Source organism: Rhinatrema bivittatum, chromosome 1 (genome assembly GCF_901001135.1).
Source record: "Rhinatrema bivittatum chromosome 1, aRhiBiv1.1, whole genome shotgun sequence".
NCBI classification, from domain to species: Eukaryota; Metazoa; Chordata; class Amphibia; order Gymnophiona; family Rhinatrematidae; genus Rhinatrema; species Rhinatrema bivittatum.
In genome coordinates this window covers 502,398,148-502,413,104 of record NC_042615.1, presented here as the reverse complement: position 1 = coordinate 502,413,104, position 14,957 = coordinate 502,398,148, and the positions used below count along the sequence as shown (strand labels likewise).

At 43.8% G+C, this 14,957-nt stretch overlaps 1 protein-coding gene across 4 annotated transcripts in view; it reads right to left on the bottom strand.

Moving 5' to 3' along the window:
* The window catches only part of FLNA (filamin A), a 159,452-nt gene that overhangs the window by 77,606 nt on the left and 66,889 nt on the right, over positions 1-14,957 (bottom strand). For all 4 annotated transcript variants that reach the window (XM_029610111.1, XM_029610131.1, XM_029610121.1 and 1 more), the window contains exons 3-8: positions 8,972-9,220; positions 8,650-8,747; positions 7,562-7,709; positions 7,081-7,199; positions 5,787-5,864; positions 4,840-5,002 (exon numbers count right to left, since the gene is read on the bottom strand). In XM_029610111.1, the coding sequence (XP_029465971.1) occupies positions 4,840-5,002; positions 5,787-5,864; positions 7,081-7,199; positions 7,562-7,709; positions 8,650-8,747; positions 8,972-9,220 (855 nt within the window). The remainder of the gene's footprint in view (positions 1-4,839; positions 5,003-5,786; positions 5,865-7,080; positions 7,200-7,561; positions 7,710-8,649; positions 8,748-8,971; positions 9,221-14,957) is intronic.

Genomic DNA, 14,957 nt, shown 5'->3' with positions numbered 1-14,957 from the left:
AGGACAATGCATCACCTAGAGAGCAGGTCCTTGCTACAGGATCCTTTCCTGCTACATCTGGTTGGTGCTCTCCCATTATGAGACCTTCTTCCTCCAAGGCAGCACCAGGGCTGCCAGTCTGAAGTTGGGACTGGACTACTATGTCCCTGAAGGTCTCATCTATATACCTCTCTGTCTCCCTCAGCTCCTCCAGGTCTGCCACTCTAGCCTCCAGAGATCGGACTCGTTCTCTGAGAGCCAGGAGCTCTTTGCATCGCGTGCACATGTACAACTTCTCACCGGTGGGTAAAAATCATACATGTGACACTCGATGCAAAAGACTGGGAAGCCCCCCTCTTGCTGCTGGACTGCTGCCTTCATCTCAATTTTGATCAGTTCCTAGTTAAGTTTTAGGTTGCTATGGGATTAGGAATGTGTCTAAGTTCTTTTAAATGTATTAGTGAATTCACTATATGTCTGGTAGTGGCCTACTGGGGTCTGATCGAATTCTCAATAAAGTTTTTGTTGATGGGGTTTTGTTTTTTTTTTTTTGGGTTTTTTTTTGTGCAAGTGGCACCTGCCTATAAATTAAGGGATGAGCTTGGGGTGGGTGGGCGAGGGGTGGGAGGGTTGGGAATTACAAACAGTCTAACTTTAGTTAGTCAGCCTGAGTGACTCACAGCTCCCTTGATTAACAAATGTTGTTCCCTATTCCAACCTAATCACACTACCTCAACACCTTTCCAAGGTGAGTAACTGAGCTGAAATATTCAACTTTTTTACTTTGGTATATACTGCTCCTAGCTTATTTCTAGCTTCTGGCTACTTTTTGTTGGGTTTTTTTTTTTTTTTTTTTTGTGGTTTTTTTTTGTTTTTCAATACAATGCACTCAGTTATTTATTAAATAAAACACTTAGCTCTTTAAAAGTCTGGAGGACACTTTAATAGTCAGGCAGACTTTTTAAAAAATAAACACACTACCTACTGCTACCTTATTGACTGACTATTTAAAAATGCAAACAGTCTAACTTGTTTTATTTACTGACTGACTATTAAAGCACAAACACACAAACACACTAAATAATATTCCCAAATAGTTAACTTTGCCCCAATACTTTTAAAAAGTCAATGTCAATGTCCCAAGCAAAAACTTACTGATTCCTTTCAGCCACCAGCAAGGTGATCCTCTCCTCTCAGTGTTTCCACTGGAATGTGGGTTACTGAGCTCTTTCCTTCTAATTTATAATGTGCTTCTAAAGTAAATTAGTGCAAAATAATCCCTTAGGAGATGTACACTTCAGTTAGATTTCCTGAGTGACCTTTCAGTTAGATTTCCTGCGTGACCTTTCAGTTAGATTTCCTGAGTGACTCACTGCTGTGCTGATTACAAAGAATAGCACCTATTCACAAATACACAATAGTACCTATTAACAAAACACACAATCTTCACACTTAGTTAGTCAGCCTGAGTGACTCACAGCTCCCTTGATTAACAAATGTTGTTCCCTATTCAAACCTAATCACACTACCTCAAACACCTTTCCAAGGTGAGTAACTGAGCTGAAATATTCAACTTTTTTACTTTGGTATATACTGCTCCTAGCTTATTTCTAGCTTCTGGCTACTTTTTTGTTGGGTTTTTTTTTTTTTTTTTTTTTTGTGGTTTTTTTTGTTTTTCAATACAATGCACTCAGTTATTTATTAAATAAAACACTTAGCTCTTTAAAAGTCTGGAGGACACTTTAATAGTCAGGCAGACTTTTTAAAAAATAAACACACTACCTACTGCTACCTTATTGACTGACTATTTAAAAATGCAAACAGTCTAACTTGTTTTATTTACTGACTGACTATTAAGGCACAAACACACAAACACACTAAATAATATTCCCAAATAGTTAACTTGCCCCAATACTTTAAAAAAGTCAATGTCAATGTCCCAAGCAAAAACTTACTGATTCCTTTCAGCCACCAGCAAGGTGATCCTCTCCTCTCAGTGTTTCCACTGGAATGTGGGTTACTGAGCTCTTTCCTTCTAATTTATAATGTGCTTCTAAAGTAAATTAGTGCAAAATAATCCCTTAGGAGATGTACACTTCAGTTAGATTTCCTGAGTGACCTTTCAGTTAGATTTCCTGCGTGACCTTTCAGTTAGATTTCCTGAGTGACTCACTGCTGTGCTGATTAACAAAGAATAGCACCTATTCACAAATACACAATAGTACCTATTAACAAACACACAATCTTCACACTTAGTGAGTCAGCCTGAGTGACTCACAGCTCCCTTGATTAACAAATGTTGTTCCCTATTCAAACCTAATCACACTACCTCAACACCTTTCCAAGGTGAGTAACTGAGCTGAAATATTCAACTTTTTTACTTTGGTATATACTGCTCCTAGCTTATTTCTAGCTTCTGGCTACTTTTTTGTTGGGTTTTTTTTTTTTTTTTTTTTGTGGTTTTTTTTGTTTTTTTAATACAATGCACTCAGTTATTTATTAAATAAAACACTTAGCTCTTTAAAAGTCTGGAGGACACTTAATAGTCAGGCAGACTTTTTAAAAAATAAACACACTACCTACTGCTACCTTATTGACTGACTATTTAAAAATGCAAACAGTCTAACTTGTTTTATTTACTGACTGACTATTAAAGGCACAAACACACAAACACACTAAATAATATTCCCAAATAGTTAACTTTGCCCCAATACTTTTAAAAAAGTCAATGTCAATGTCCCAAGCAAAAACTTACTGATTCCTTTCAGCCACCAGCAAGGTGATCCTCTCCTATGTCTCTCCTATGTCTCTCCTATGTCTTTAAATTTGTTCTTAATTGATTATGTACTCACAAGTTTTTTCTCTTTTCGATTGTAAAGCTTGTTGCTGATGTACTGTCGATTGTGAACCGAGGTGATGTTATTAACGTGCAGCGGTTTATAAAAAACTCAGAAATAAATATTGTGCTAATTTTCAGACTCTAGGTGTGATCAAATGACAGCCAACTGGACATGGCAATACTAGAGTACAAAATATGACAGCACACAGAAGTGGATGTGTGACACATGTTATGTATGCAAATTTGGTAGGTAAATTGTACCGAATCTCCATGGATAGAAATTCCCAAGTGTAATGGGGGGGCCTGGCAATGGATGTTTACTGCTGTACAACTGACCAGGATGAAACACTAGACTGAAAAGCTAACATTATACAGGTTACCAAATATGGAAACAATGGGAGATTCCATTGGGTGATCAGAGCATGCTAGTGCTTAGTTTCCTAGACACCATAAATGACTACATCATGGAGCAATTGATCTTAGAACTGGGGGGAGGGAGGGAGGAAGGAGTGTTAATTGAAACTGTTCCCCATGGAATGCAGATCTAGTGTAAGGGGCAATAGCGACCATATAATGTAGTCAGATATTCAAGGAAGGAGAATAAAAAAAAAAAGTGGCAACATCTTTAAGGGAGACTGAAAATGGAGGAAGTGAAGGAAACATCTCCACACCTTATGCAGACTCCACCCTTGTGACTTTTACAAATACTATATTAGAAGCCCAGATAATGTATTCCACAGGTTAAAAAGGTCAGACAGTATGGATAAAATGGTGTTACATTTGGCATTAATAGCCTTTCATATCCTTAAAAAAAGGAAAGAGAAAGGCTGACATGTACCTATATACCTTAAAGTACTGCCAGAATTAGATATAAAATAAAGCAGGTCAAGAAAATGATGAGACTTGCTACAAGCAAAAAAGCTCTCAACTAATTAAACCTGTGAGGGTCAGTTGGGTCAGATGACCGGAGGTAAAAGGGCACTTATGGAAGAGGTCAGTTTTCCTGCTAAGTGAATTCTTTGCTTTGATCTTTACTGAAGAGGATGTTGGGAGATACTCAAGCTTGAACCCTCTAGTTTATTCAGAAGACCAGAAACAAATCTGAATCTTGGAGACGCTAGAGAAAACAAATAGCAAGTCACCTGAACTTTACTGTATTCACTACAGGGTTCAAAACTAAAATGATACATCTGCTATTGCTAATTTAACATCATTAGCTCTGCTTCAGAGGTAGATTAGCATATGTCAATTCTCAGAAAGGGCTCTAAAAGTGGCCCAAATTAGAGACCAATGAGCTCAATATCTGTGCTGAGTAAAATGGCAGATTATCTATGTGCCTAGTAAATTTTGACAAAAATGACTTATGGGATGTGGGGGGGGGGGGGGGGGGAGGAAGGACAAGCATGGATTTAGAAAAGGGCGATCCTTCCTCATTGATCTATTAGAAATATTTGAAGATGTGAATAAGCACGTGGACAAATGTGAGTTCTCAATAGTGTATTCAGCAATCCAGAAAGCATTTAATAAGTCCCTCATGAAAGAGGACTCCAGAGGTTAGTCACAACAGGTTCTCTTACTGTGGCTTGGTAACTGGATTAAGAAGATAGAAAACAGACTAAATGTTCAGTTCTCAATGGTATTTGTACCAGGACCCAGGTAACTTGATCTGGAGGGAGCAATGAGTGAAGCATCTTCATTTGCAGATGAGAACGATATTCAGAGTAGTTTCTCACAAGCATATTGTGAGGACCTGCAGAAGGCAGGATCTTGCCAGACTAGGGAAGTGGGCATGTAACAGATGAAATGTAAAAATGTTGACAAGCACAAGCGTGGTGCCCAAAGGGAAAAAATTCCCACCAGATGTACAGAATGCAGAGTTCCATTGTAAGGGTCACCAGAGTCCTTGTGGAAAGGGAGTACCTACTGCTTGCAGCCATTTACCATAGATGTTGAGCATGTATTTTGTTTCCCTCACATTCAGTCAGATCACGACTGCCTTCTCCCCATCCCCCCAAACTAACCTGCCGTAAAGATCTCAAAGTAAGTGCTCTTGTTCGCAATGTTGCCACTGGGCTCCAGGCCAGGACCCTGGGCTGTGGCCTTGCTGGCATCCCCATGGGATTTGTCCACGTTCACCTCAAAGGGGCTTTTGGCGATGTGCTGACCAGCAAACAAGACCGTAACCTAATCCCCACAGGAGCAGAAAAAAAAACACCACGTTACCAAGTCATCATACTTTAATCCAGACCTTCATTTTGAGCTTATCACAGAACCTACGAGCTGGTGCTGAAGGTTTTAACACAAATCGCAAACGCGAGATAAAACCTGCTTTAATTTTAGTAGAGTGATTATAGTACAAATGCTATCATGTCAGTACTCTTGCTATCCCAGTGGCTTTAAATTGATGAAAAAACTGTGCATGTCATGAGAGGTTGGGTATAAAACAGCTAACGTTCAAAGATTGCAGCCCTGGATTAACCATTAAGAAAAATAAACCCATGCATGGGGCACTAGTGTTGAAAGTTTGCATTTTTCGGGTGCCCCCAGTTACAAGTAAATTTGCTTGTATTGCTTACTATTTAGTGTTCAAGTTTTTAAAAATGCTTATTTATATAGTTGTGGGGTCTGGCCTAGAATAAAGTTTTTAATCTTCACCTTCAGCAGCTATTGAGTCTCAATGTCCTGTCAGTTAAGCAACAGAAGGGCTGATGGGGCACAGTTATTGGGCTATGCTTAGGGCATTAGTTGACCTTAAATCAGGCCTTGAAAACAGCCTCCCATAAATGGGATGAACATCAGAGGAGCTATACAAGACTGGAGAACCCAAGGTCCCCATACTACTTCTGCAAAAAAAAAAAAAAAAAAAAAAGCCACTACTGATCCTCACTTACAGCAAACTTTTGAACAACGGAACCCAGAACGAGACAATTTGAAGGGGCAGAAAGGAGCCTCTTTGGACAGCTCTCACCTTGTGCATGCCAGTGACCTTTGGCATGTAGTAGACTGAGAAGGTGCGGTTCTTGTCATTGTTTGCAGTCACTTTGGCCTGAAAGAGGGGGGGGAACAAGCACAGGTAAGAGCAGAAGACAATGCAGACAGAAGCATGATTAGCCACTTTCAGTCACTAAGACACCCAATACTTCAAAGTGGGCTCTAGCACAGCTAAGAATACATTTTACCTGAAGATAAAGGTTTTAGTTGTGGCAGTGTCCATGACATTGGCATTCTCTGATCCCAGGCCTCCCCTTCCCCCAGTCCACTGAAGGCTGGGTGCAGTGAACCTCTGGTCTTGCCTACTTAACCAACATGTGATGGAGAAGGTACAGAGAAGGGCTACCAAAATAAGGGGAATGGAACAGCTCCCCTATGAGGAAAGGCTAAAAAGGTTAGGGCTGTTCAGCTTGGAGAAGAGACGGCTGAGGGGGGGATATGATAGAGGTCTTGAACTAGTAGATGTGAATCTGTTATTTACACTTTCGGATAAGGAGGACTAGGGGGGCATTCTGTGAAGTTAGCAAGTAGCACATTTAAAACTAATCGAAGAAAGTTCTTTTTCACTCAACGCACAATTAAACTCTGGAATTTGTTGCCAGAAGATGTGGTTAGTGCAATTAGTATAGCTGTGTTTAAAAAAGGATTTGATAAGTTCTTGGAGAAGTCCATTACCTGCTATTTAAGTTGACTTAGATAATAACCACCGCTATTACTAGCAATGGTAACATGGAATAGACTTAGTTTTTGGGTACTTGCCAGGTTCTTATGGCCTGGATTAGCCACTGTTGGAAACAGGATGCTGGACTTGATGGACCCTTTGACCCAGTATGGCATGTTCTTATGCAAAAGCAGCTGAAGGGTTGCATCTTAGCTTTACTGAAAGGGTAGCAGATGCTCAAACCAATCCTATAGGCCCCCCCCTATTGAATATACATGAGATGCATTTGCAGGAATAGTGCATGCAAATTAATCTCATGCATATTAGGGATATTCAGAAAACCCGATTAGGCCAGAGGTGCTCAAACTAGTCCTATGGGGCCTCCCAGCCAGACTACTCAGTTTTGGTAATGCCAATTTATATGACAAAAATCAAGCATGGAACAGGGATGTGGCAGGGGAGCTGAGCCAAGAAGCCCTTCTGACTACTGCACTACTGGAGATTCAGCCAACAGAAACTGACTTGCTAAGGAGTCTCAAATCACTTGAAGGTATGCTGAAGACTTGTGCTATTAGGTCAGTTCAGAGTCACTGACCCTCCAGTAACCTACCTCTTCTCTGTGCCCAGCAGGATCCTCCACGTATACAAGGACCTCCCCTTGTCCAGCACTGATTGTCTCTACTGTGAAGTCAGCTCGTTTCTTTACCATATTCCCAGTTGGTTCAATGCCTGGGTTTGGCAAAAAAAAAAAAAAAAAAAAAGTTAAATTAGTCCAAACAGAGACTAGACACTAAGAAAAAAGGAGAGAAGCACAGAATAACTGGATTAGTGAACCATCTTCTCCTGTCTCCTCACCTCCCACTTAGAGGATGGCAGAGATGACCCTGTGCTACCCTACTGCTAGGTCTCACAGGAAGCCAGAGAATCAGCCTATATAGCACAAACGAAGATTGAGTACACCCAAGATGCAACTGCTCTTTCGGAGTCCAGCCCATATCTTAGTGGGTTAAAGTTCCTTCTGCAGGTGCATCACTGCTTTGTCTAGGTGACAAAAGGATCCAAAATAGAGAAACTACATTGGCAGGACTTACCTGGCCCATATGCTCTGGCCTTCTTTGGATTGAGTTTGGGCCTCAGTGGAGCTCCAGGTTTCAGCTTAGCTTTGGGGAACTGGGATAAGTAGGTCATGACAGAGTGTTCATCCACATTGGGGTCCACGATTTCCTCAGGAGTGATCACCTGTAGGATCACAAGATTTGTTAATGATTTAGCCTTTCCCTGCCATCTCCTATCCCAAGAGTGATTAAGACTGCTGGCAACACAAGCTAAACGTCCTCAGACCACCAAGTTCCATGTCGAGACAATAAGCCAATCCTGGTTTTACCCCACCTCCCCCCCATGGTTTACATGAGGGATGCAGATATAGGTGAGGTATCCAGGCATCAAGAGAAAATCAGCAAAGTGGAAAGATATAAAAAAAAGTTATGTCTATACAGACTGTCAGCCAGATGATAGATGCCCTTTGACTATGATTAGATACAGTATTTTGCTAACTTGAGTGTCTAGAATACTTTCAAGTTCCAAGTTCCCTCCCAAGTAGTTCTCACAAAACATGCCCCATGTCCTGATAGAAGTTTTGGGCTGTATGCAGACATCCCTTTAATTTATTAATAAAAAGTTGCAATGAACCTCCAATGAACTGTATGGATGTTTATAATTCTTCCACTATTTGCTGGTTTCATTAGGGATGACCAACCCTTGTCCAAGAGCCTCAAATAGGCCAGGTTTTCAAGATACCCGAAATGAACAAGCATAAGGGAAATTTGCATATACACTGCCTCCATTATATGCAAATTTATCAAGCATATTTATTGTGGCTCTTGAGGACTGAGTTGGCCACCCCAGATCTATATGGAGATTTAGTTTCTACAAGAGAAGGATGACTATGTTGATATAGATCTACCCCAGGTCAGGATTAGCTGGTTCTTTAGCTCTGTGCTGAAGTAACTTATGCCTCAGCTGGAGAAGCTTAAGTTTCCCAGTTTGGAAACAGGTTGTGGGTTTCATAACTAGGTTGTTTTTTGGAGGGGGTAGTAAGCCCTGGTGCTACAACCTGAGAAATATGGAGCCCTCATGGAATAAGGAAGAGAGGAAGTGGGTATAAAAAGCATCAACTCACCTGGGGAATACCCAACCAGTCATCAGCTTGCTGCATGGCCTCCCGGGCATTATCCACTGGTTTGTTGGAGTCCCATGAGTCCCAGTCAGGGCACAGGCCTGTTTATAGGAAAAGGCACCATTAGCCCAAACATCTGGATAAACCCTCCAGAGATTCACCCTTGCCACATGCATGTGCTACAGAAGGGATCTCATGGACATAAATCCCAGGCGTGTCCAATGTTAAAGAACCAGATGCAGTGTGGTCTGAATTTAAGGCACTGGGTAGAATACTTCCATGATTCTTAATAAAAAGGAATAAGAGGTCAAGACAGGTTTCTTACCAGGAGCGCAGCTGTCCACAAGGGCACCCAGGGCCCTGCCACTCTGCCAGTCCCGGCTGAAGTTGGTGACAGGCAGCTGGGGCAATTTGTTCTGAATCCAACCCAGCAGCCTCTGTTTGGGGGTCTGCTTCTTTGCTTCTTCATCCTCTTCCTCATCCCACATTGGCATGGAGATGGAATAGTGCAGAATGAGGGTCCAAATGAGGCCCAGGATGAGTTTAATGTTCCCATCGACGATGGCCTTGCTATCTGTATTATGAGAAGGAAGATAACACCATGCGTGAAGCATGCCATGACAGCAAGCAATGCTAGAATTCTGAATTCCATTTATAAGTTTAGTTTACAGACAGCTTCCTCCTGGATATCTAGTACCCCTAATGCAACCAAGAGGGCCTCCAGCAGTGGAATTTTAGTATATTATCTTATTGGAAAAGAAAAAAGTTGAGGCCCCCTCAGTACTGTCTTAAAGTGTTAAAATGGCAAGTGAACCTTAAGCTGGGCCTACAAGTAGGGTTGCCAACTTTTCTATAGACCAGGCCTGGACACTTTGACTAGGGGGGGGTGGGGAATAGTACTCCCTCATTTGCATAAGTTTTAGATCCTGCCAGTGACCTGCCTAAACGGTGTAACTATGTATCTGCAGAGCCACTGGGAGCTGAGGGCTGTGCACCACCTCCTCTCCCTGTGCTGTCCAATCACAGCATGGGAAAGGAAGCAGGGATACAGCACAGCTCTCCTGATAAGGCTCAGACCTGCCTCTCTTCCTCTAAGAGGCTGTGGGGAAAAAGGAGGATCCACCTGCAAAACTGGACATTTAGTGTCTGGTTGGTACTTCTGACTGGACACTGTACAGAATGCCTGAAAGCCTGGCTGTCCGGTCCAAACCTGGACAGTTGGCAACCCTACCTACAAGCAGGAGGGAGAGCCTACACCAGCTGTCAGTAGTACATTCCTGAGATATGGTCACCTGAATCAAGAACCAAGAGCAGTTCAGGTATGTTCGCTTTCAGTATCACTTTAAACAGTGATGCAACACGTTGTATGCTTGTTCTACACTTACATGTGCAAATTAGGGCAAGCTCTGGGCATGAGGCCCAAGCTACACACAATATATTAGGATACAATTTACTCTCCTTTCCAAACCAGAGTTCACAGCAAGTTACACTCAGGTGCAGTAAGTATGTAGCCAAGGCAATGGAGGGTGAAATGCAATGTTTTCTGCAAGATGTGTGTGCATGCACACAAGGAAGAGGAAAACAAAAGGGAATTGAACATGGCAGAGAGAGATGTATACACAAAACTATGGTAGAGACCCCTTTTCCTTATTCTCTCAAATTATCAGATGCACTAATTAGTGACCATCATAACAGGCATCATTGTGTGGTGATGTATACCATTGTCACTCTGCCTTATATTTAATCATAGGTCAGTCCATAGATTATTCACAGTGCTTTTTTTAGTATATTTTTTATGCTTTCATCACCAGTGTTATATTAAAATGGCAAACATGTTCTAAACTTTAACCTTAACCAAGTTTTGCAAGTTATATTGCCAATTATCTGGATATCGCCATTAGTCTTGATGTAACCTTGTCTTTTCGTAGACCACCAACCACGAACTTGGTGCCCCCAACTTTCCAGCAATGTGTGCATTCACCGCATTGCTGTTATATGCCCGACATTGTACAATGTTTCGGACTCTCATCAAGTCCTTCAAGGGCGCAATTCATTTCACAGCATGGCGTATCACGGCGTTTTTGTTAAAGAAAAAAAGGTTAACAAAAACGCCGTGATACGCCATGCTGTGAAATGAATTGCGCCCTTGAAGGACTTGATGAGAGTCCGAAACAAAGTTTGGAAAAAGGTCTCGGGGGGGGGGGGGGGGGGGGGGGGGGGGGGGGGGAGGAGGCAGGCCAAAGGGCAGCACCTAGAACTGATAATGGAGGCCCAACATTGCAAAGCATAGGAAAAACTGGTGGTCTTGCCAGATTGGAATATGAAGATAGGCCTCCGAGGTCCAGGGAGATCTAAGAACTCTCCTGGTTGTATGGCCATTATGATGGAGGGCAGAGTTTCCATGTGGAAATTACTCAGATTGTCTGTTGATGCTCTTGAGGTCCAGGATGAGGCAAAAAGAACCCGCCATTGGTACGATGAAGTAGATGGAATGATGCCCTTATTTTCCTGGGGCATAGGTACTGGAATTATAGCCCCCAACTTGAGAAGCCTTATCAAGGTAGATTCCACTGCCAGCTTCTTGTGCTGGGAGTGGCACAGAGACATGAATATGTCCTGAGGAGTGCTGCAAAACTCTAGCACGTATCCTTCTCGTATGATATCTAGTACCCATTTGTCTGACATGATCTCACCCCAGAACTGGTAGAAGAGGATAGTCAACCCCCTAACTCCTCATTCCATGGACGGCTCAGCAGAACTTCATTGGGGAGTTTGGGCCGAACCTGAATCTGACCCTCTTGGGATGTGGACTCCAAAAGGACTGAGGCCTTCCTGAGGACAGACATCTGAAATGTAGAGTTCCCACAGGCTGAAAGCTTTGGTAGCCCCTGGACTGACCCCTCATAGGTAAGGGGCACTAACTTCTCATTTTCTGATAGCCAAGGCACTAGAGATTCACCCCCCCCCCCCCATACACACAAACACACTTCCAGTTTGCTTCTGAATAGGAGAGATCCCTTAAAAGGCATCTTTGAGGTTTGCCTTAGAGGTCGCATCCACTGAGCAATTTCTCAGCCATAGTCTTCTGGCCACTACCATTGAGGCCACTCCTTTAGCCAAGGTGTGGACAAGGTCAGAGCTCACATCAGCTAAAGAGGCAGCAGTGGGCTCCATACCCTCTCTGGAATGTGTCCCTAGTTATCTGCCTCTCAGAGAAGCAGGCACGAGCGAGCCACCAGGGCACAACAGGAAGCAATCTGTAGTGTCACTGCTGTCGCAAAGGCTTGTTTAAGGATGACTCCATCCACTTATGTGCATCCTTTAAGGCCACTCCTCCCTCTGCTGGGAGGGTTGTTTGCTTTGATGGGGTGCAGACCAGGGCATCCACTTTGGATCTGGCGGCGAGAATGCCTCCGTTTCCCTAGTGGGTACAGTGCCTCCAACGCTTGACCAAACTTTAAAAACTAGCTTCCGGGGCGTCCCATTCCAGGTCAATCAACCCCTGGACAGCTTCCAGCATTGGAAAGCAGCAAGAAGCTTTCCGTAGAGACACCAGGATGGGATTCTTCTTTGGTTCCATCATAGGGTCTGTGCCAGGAACTGAGTCTTTAGGGTCTGGGAAAGCCAGGGCCAGTAATTAGTCTCTATGGAAAAACTAACTGTCTGATATGGCTCCAAGCCTGGAGGGATTTCCCCCTCTTCCAAGGAATCCAGATCCCCTTCATCCATGGTGTCTGGGTCCCTGCCAGGGATACCCTTGGTGAGACAAGGCACGTCTCGAAGCCTGCTGACAGGGGTGGGAGGGAGAGACCTTCCTGGCTGGGGTTTGGCCTGGACAGGGGCAGGAGTAACAGACTGTACCTGTACAAAGGCTTGAAGGCCTTGAAAAAAAAAAAATTACACCCAAGAAGAGGCCGCCAGGTCCATGCCTAGCCCAGGAGGTACTAGGATAGGTGCTTCTGCATGTCCTTCTCCCATGGCAGACCCAGCCCCAGGATTACTCAGATCCAGAGTGCTACCAGTTTTAGTTCATGGCTGACCCATCCTCTGAATGGGAGTTGCTGGGTTTAGCAAAGTCCTGGGATGCCAACTCTCCCTGGGCCTCCTCACGGTGCTGACATAGGTAAGTATTGAGGTCAGACTGTGTAGCCCTAATATGGCAGGCAGCCCAAAGGGAATGGTGCCGTTTCTTTGCTGCCAGAGCCACTAGGAACGATAACTGCATGCTCAGCCAACTAGCGCTTGAAATTGTGTGCGCACAGATTGAGCACCTCGTGCACCTGTTACCTAAATTCTATGCTTAAGGAGTGCACATACCATGTATGTGTGAACGTATGTGCAACCGGCAGGCAGCGTGCATACTGACACTCTATGGAGCGTAATGGAGATAAACCCGCATGCAAGATGGCACTACTGCAGCCTACCAGTGTGCTCAGAGCCTGAAGTGGGGCCTAGCCCACTTGGAAGCACACTTCCCCTTATCCCAACGGGATTGGGAACGTAGTCTGTACGGTGTGCTGAGCAAGAAGACTGGAGGAAGACTTACCGAAGCACCTCCAGTGTCTCTGAATCTGAAGACATCCCTCTTCTCTCTTTACTTACCTGAGCTCAGTGCTTACTGGCTGAGTACAGAGGTAGTCTGGCTCTGGAGGAGAGGGCTTAGGCCATCGCTGCCTTGCTCAGCTTCCTGCCCCGCTGCTTTAGCAGCGAAGTCCATGCCAGGAACTGCCACTGGACCAAGGCACACCTCTGAGGGATCTCAAAAATCGCCCTGGGAATTCTCAACCTCTGTCCATCTGCTAGCAGGGGAGCATATAACCCATTGGTCCCGAGTTAATCTGGCTACATGCTAGGAAAACCAGCTTTCAGCCCCTACTGGATGGGATTGGGATGATTTAGGTAGCGGAACTGAAAAATGGTAAGGGGTTGACAAGCAGGGCAATTAAAAAAACCAACGGGAGAGCCAGCGCTCTGTGTTGAGCACCCATTCTCCCAACACGTGTGCTCAGGCACCTCTCCTAGGCGAGCAATTCTCTATTTAAATTAGAGCCTGTGCTAATAAGGAGGAGGCAGCTGTCAGTGGGTTTGATGACCGACACTTAAATTTTACCAGCATCTGTTGTCGAACCTGCTGAGCCATGGCTTCGGAAGACAGATGCCAGCAAAATTGAGCATCCATTTTCCAACCCGTGGGCTGGCAGACAGCTTTTTTTGGGGGGACCTCCGACTTAATATCACTATAATATTAAGTCAGAGGATGTACAGAAGAGCAGTTTTTTCTGCTTTTCTGTACACTTTCCCAGTGTTGTCTGATTAACGCCTGCCTTTGGGCAGGTGTTAATTTCTGAGGGGATAACTAATAGTGCTCATCACATGCATTTGCATGTGATGAGCACTATTAGTTTCAGGGGGGTTGGACCATGTGTTTTCCACATGCTATTACCCCTTACAATATAAGGGGTAATAGCCTGTGTAAACACACGCTAAAATGGGAGCTAAACAGTGCATTCGGCTGAGTGCACTGTTCTGTATTGGCCTGAAGGGGGGAGGACATTGTAAAAAAAAAAAAAAAGTGTAGTAGTTTGCTGCTATACAGAATCAGGGGATGGAGTATCAATTTTGCATTCTAATTCATGGCTTGATCCCTTATTTGATCAGGGAGTCTCTCTCTATGCTGCAATATAACTAAGTAAGAACAAAATACCCAAGGCGGCATTAATGAAGCCATACACACTTCAGTATAGCTTCTAGCCTGCCCACTTCTAATTCTAAGTTTCAGGGCTCGCAGATATGAGAAATCCAGGCAGATGTGGGGGAGGGGGGAAGGCAGTCTGCAGGAAACAGAAAAAGGACTGCAAATTGGACATATGATCTGCCCAAGACTGAAAGAAAAAGGAGAGAGAGAGTAGGGTTAAGAGCTAGACAAGTTTTTAACTCTGTGTCTTAGGCTTCATAGAATGGGAGGTTTCAGAGAGCCAAGGCATGCCCCTCTCCACCCTAGTATGCTCCAAGCTTGTTCATGGCCCCTCGAGAGGGGAGACGACCCAATTAAAGCCAGCCATGGAGTTTTCAAACACTGAACTTTTACTGGCTAGAAAGAACAAAACACCCCCACTAATCTAGAAAAATTGTTTTGACAAGAATGCCAGTGCTCGAGCCTGAGTAAGAATATAGTCTGAAAGAGGATATTCCAGTATCCAAGTCACCAAGGCAAAAATCAAGCTTAACACATTACACCTTCATTTGCAGTTGCCTTGAAGCTGCCGACTGCTTCTGGTATTGTGCAGCTCTTGCCTGATCTTCCACATTCT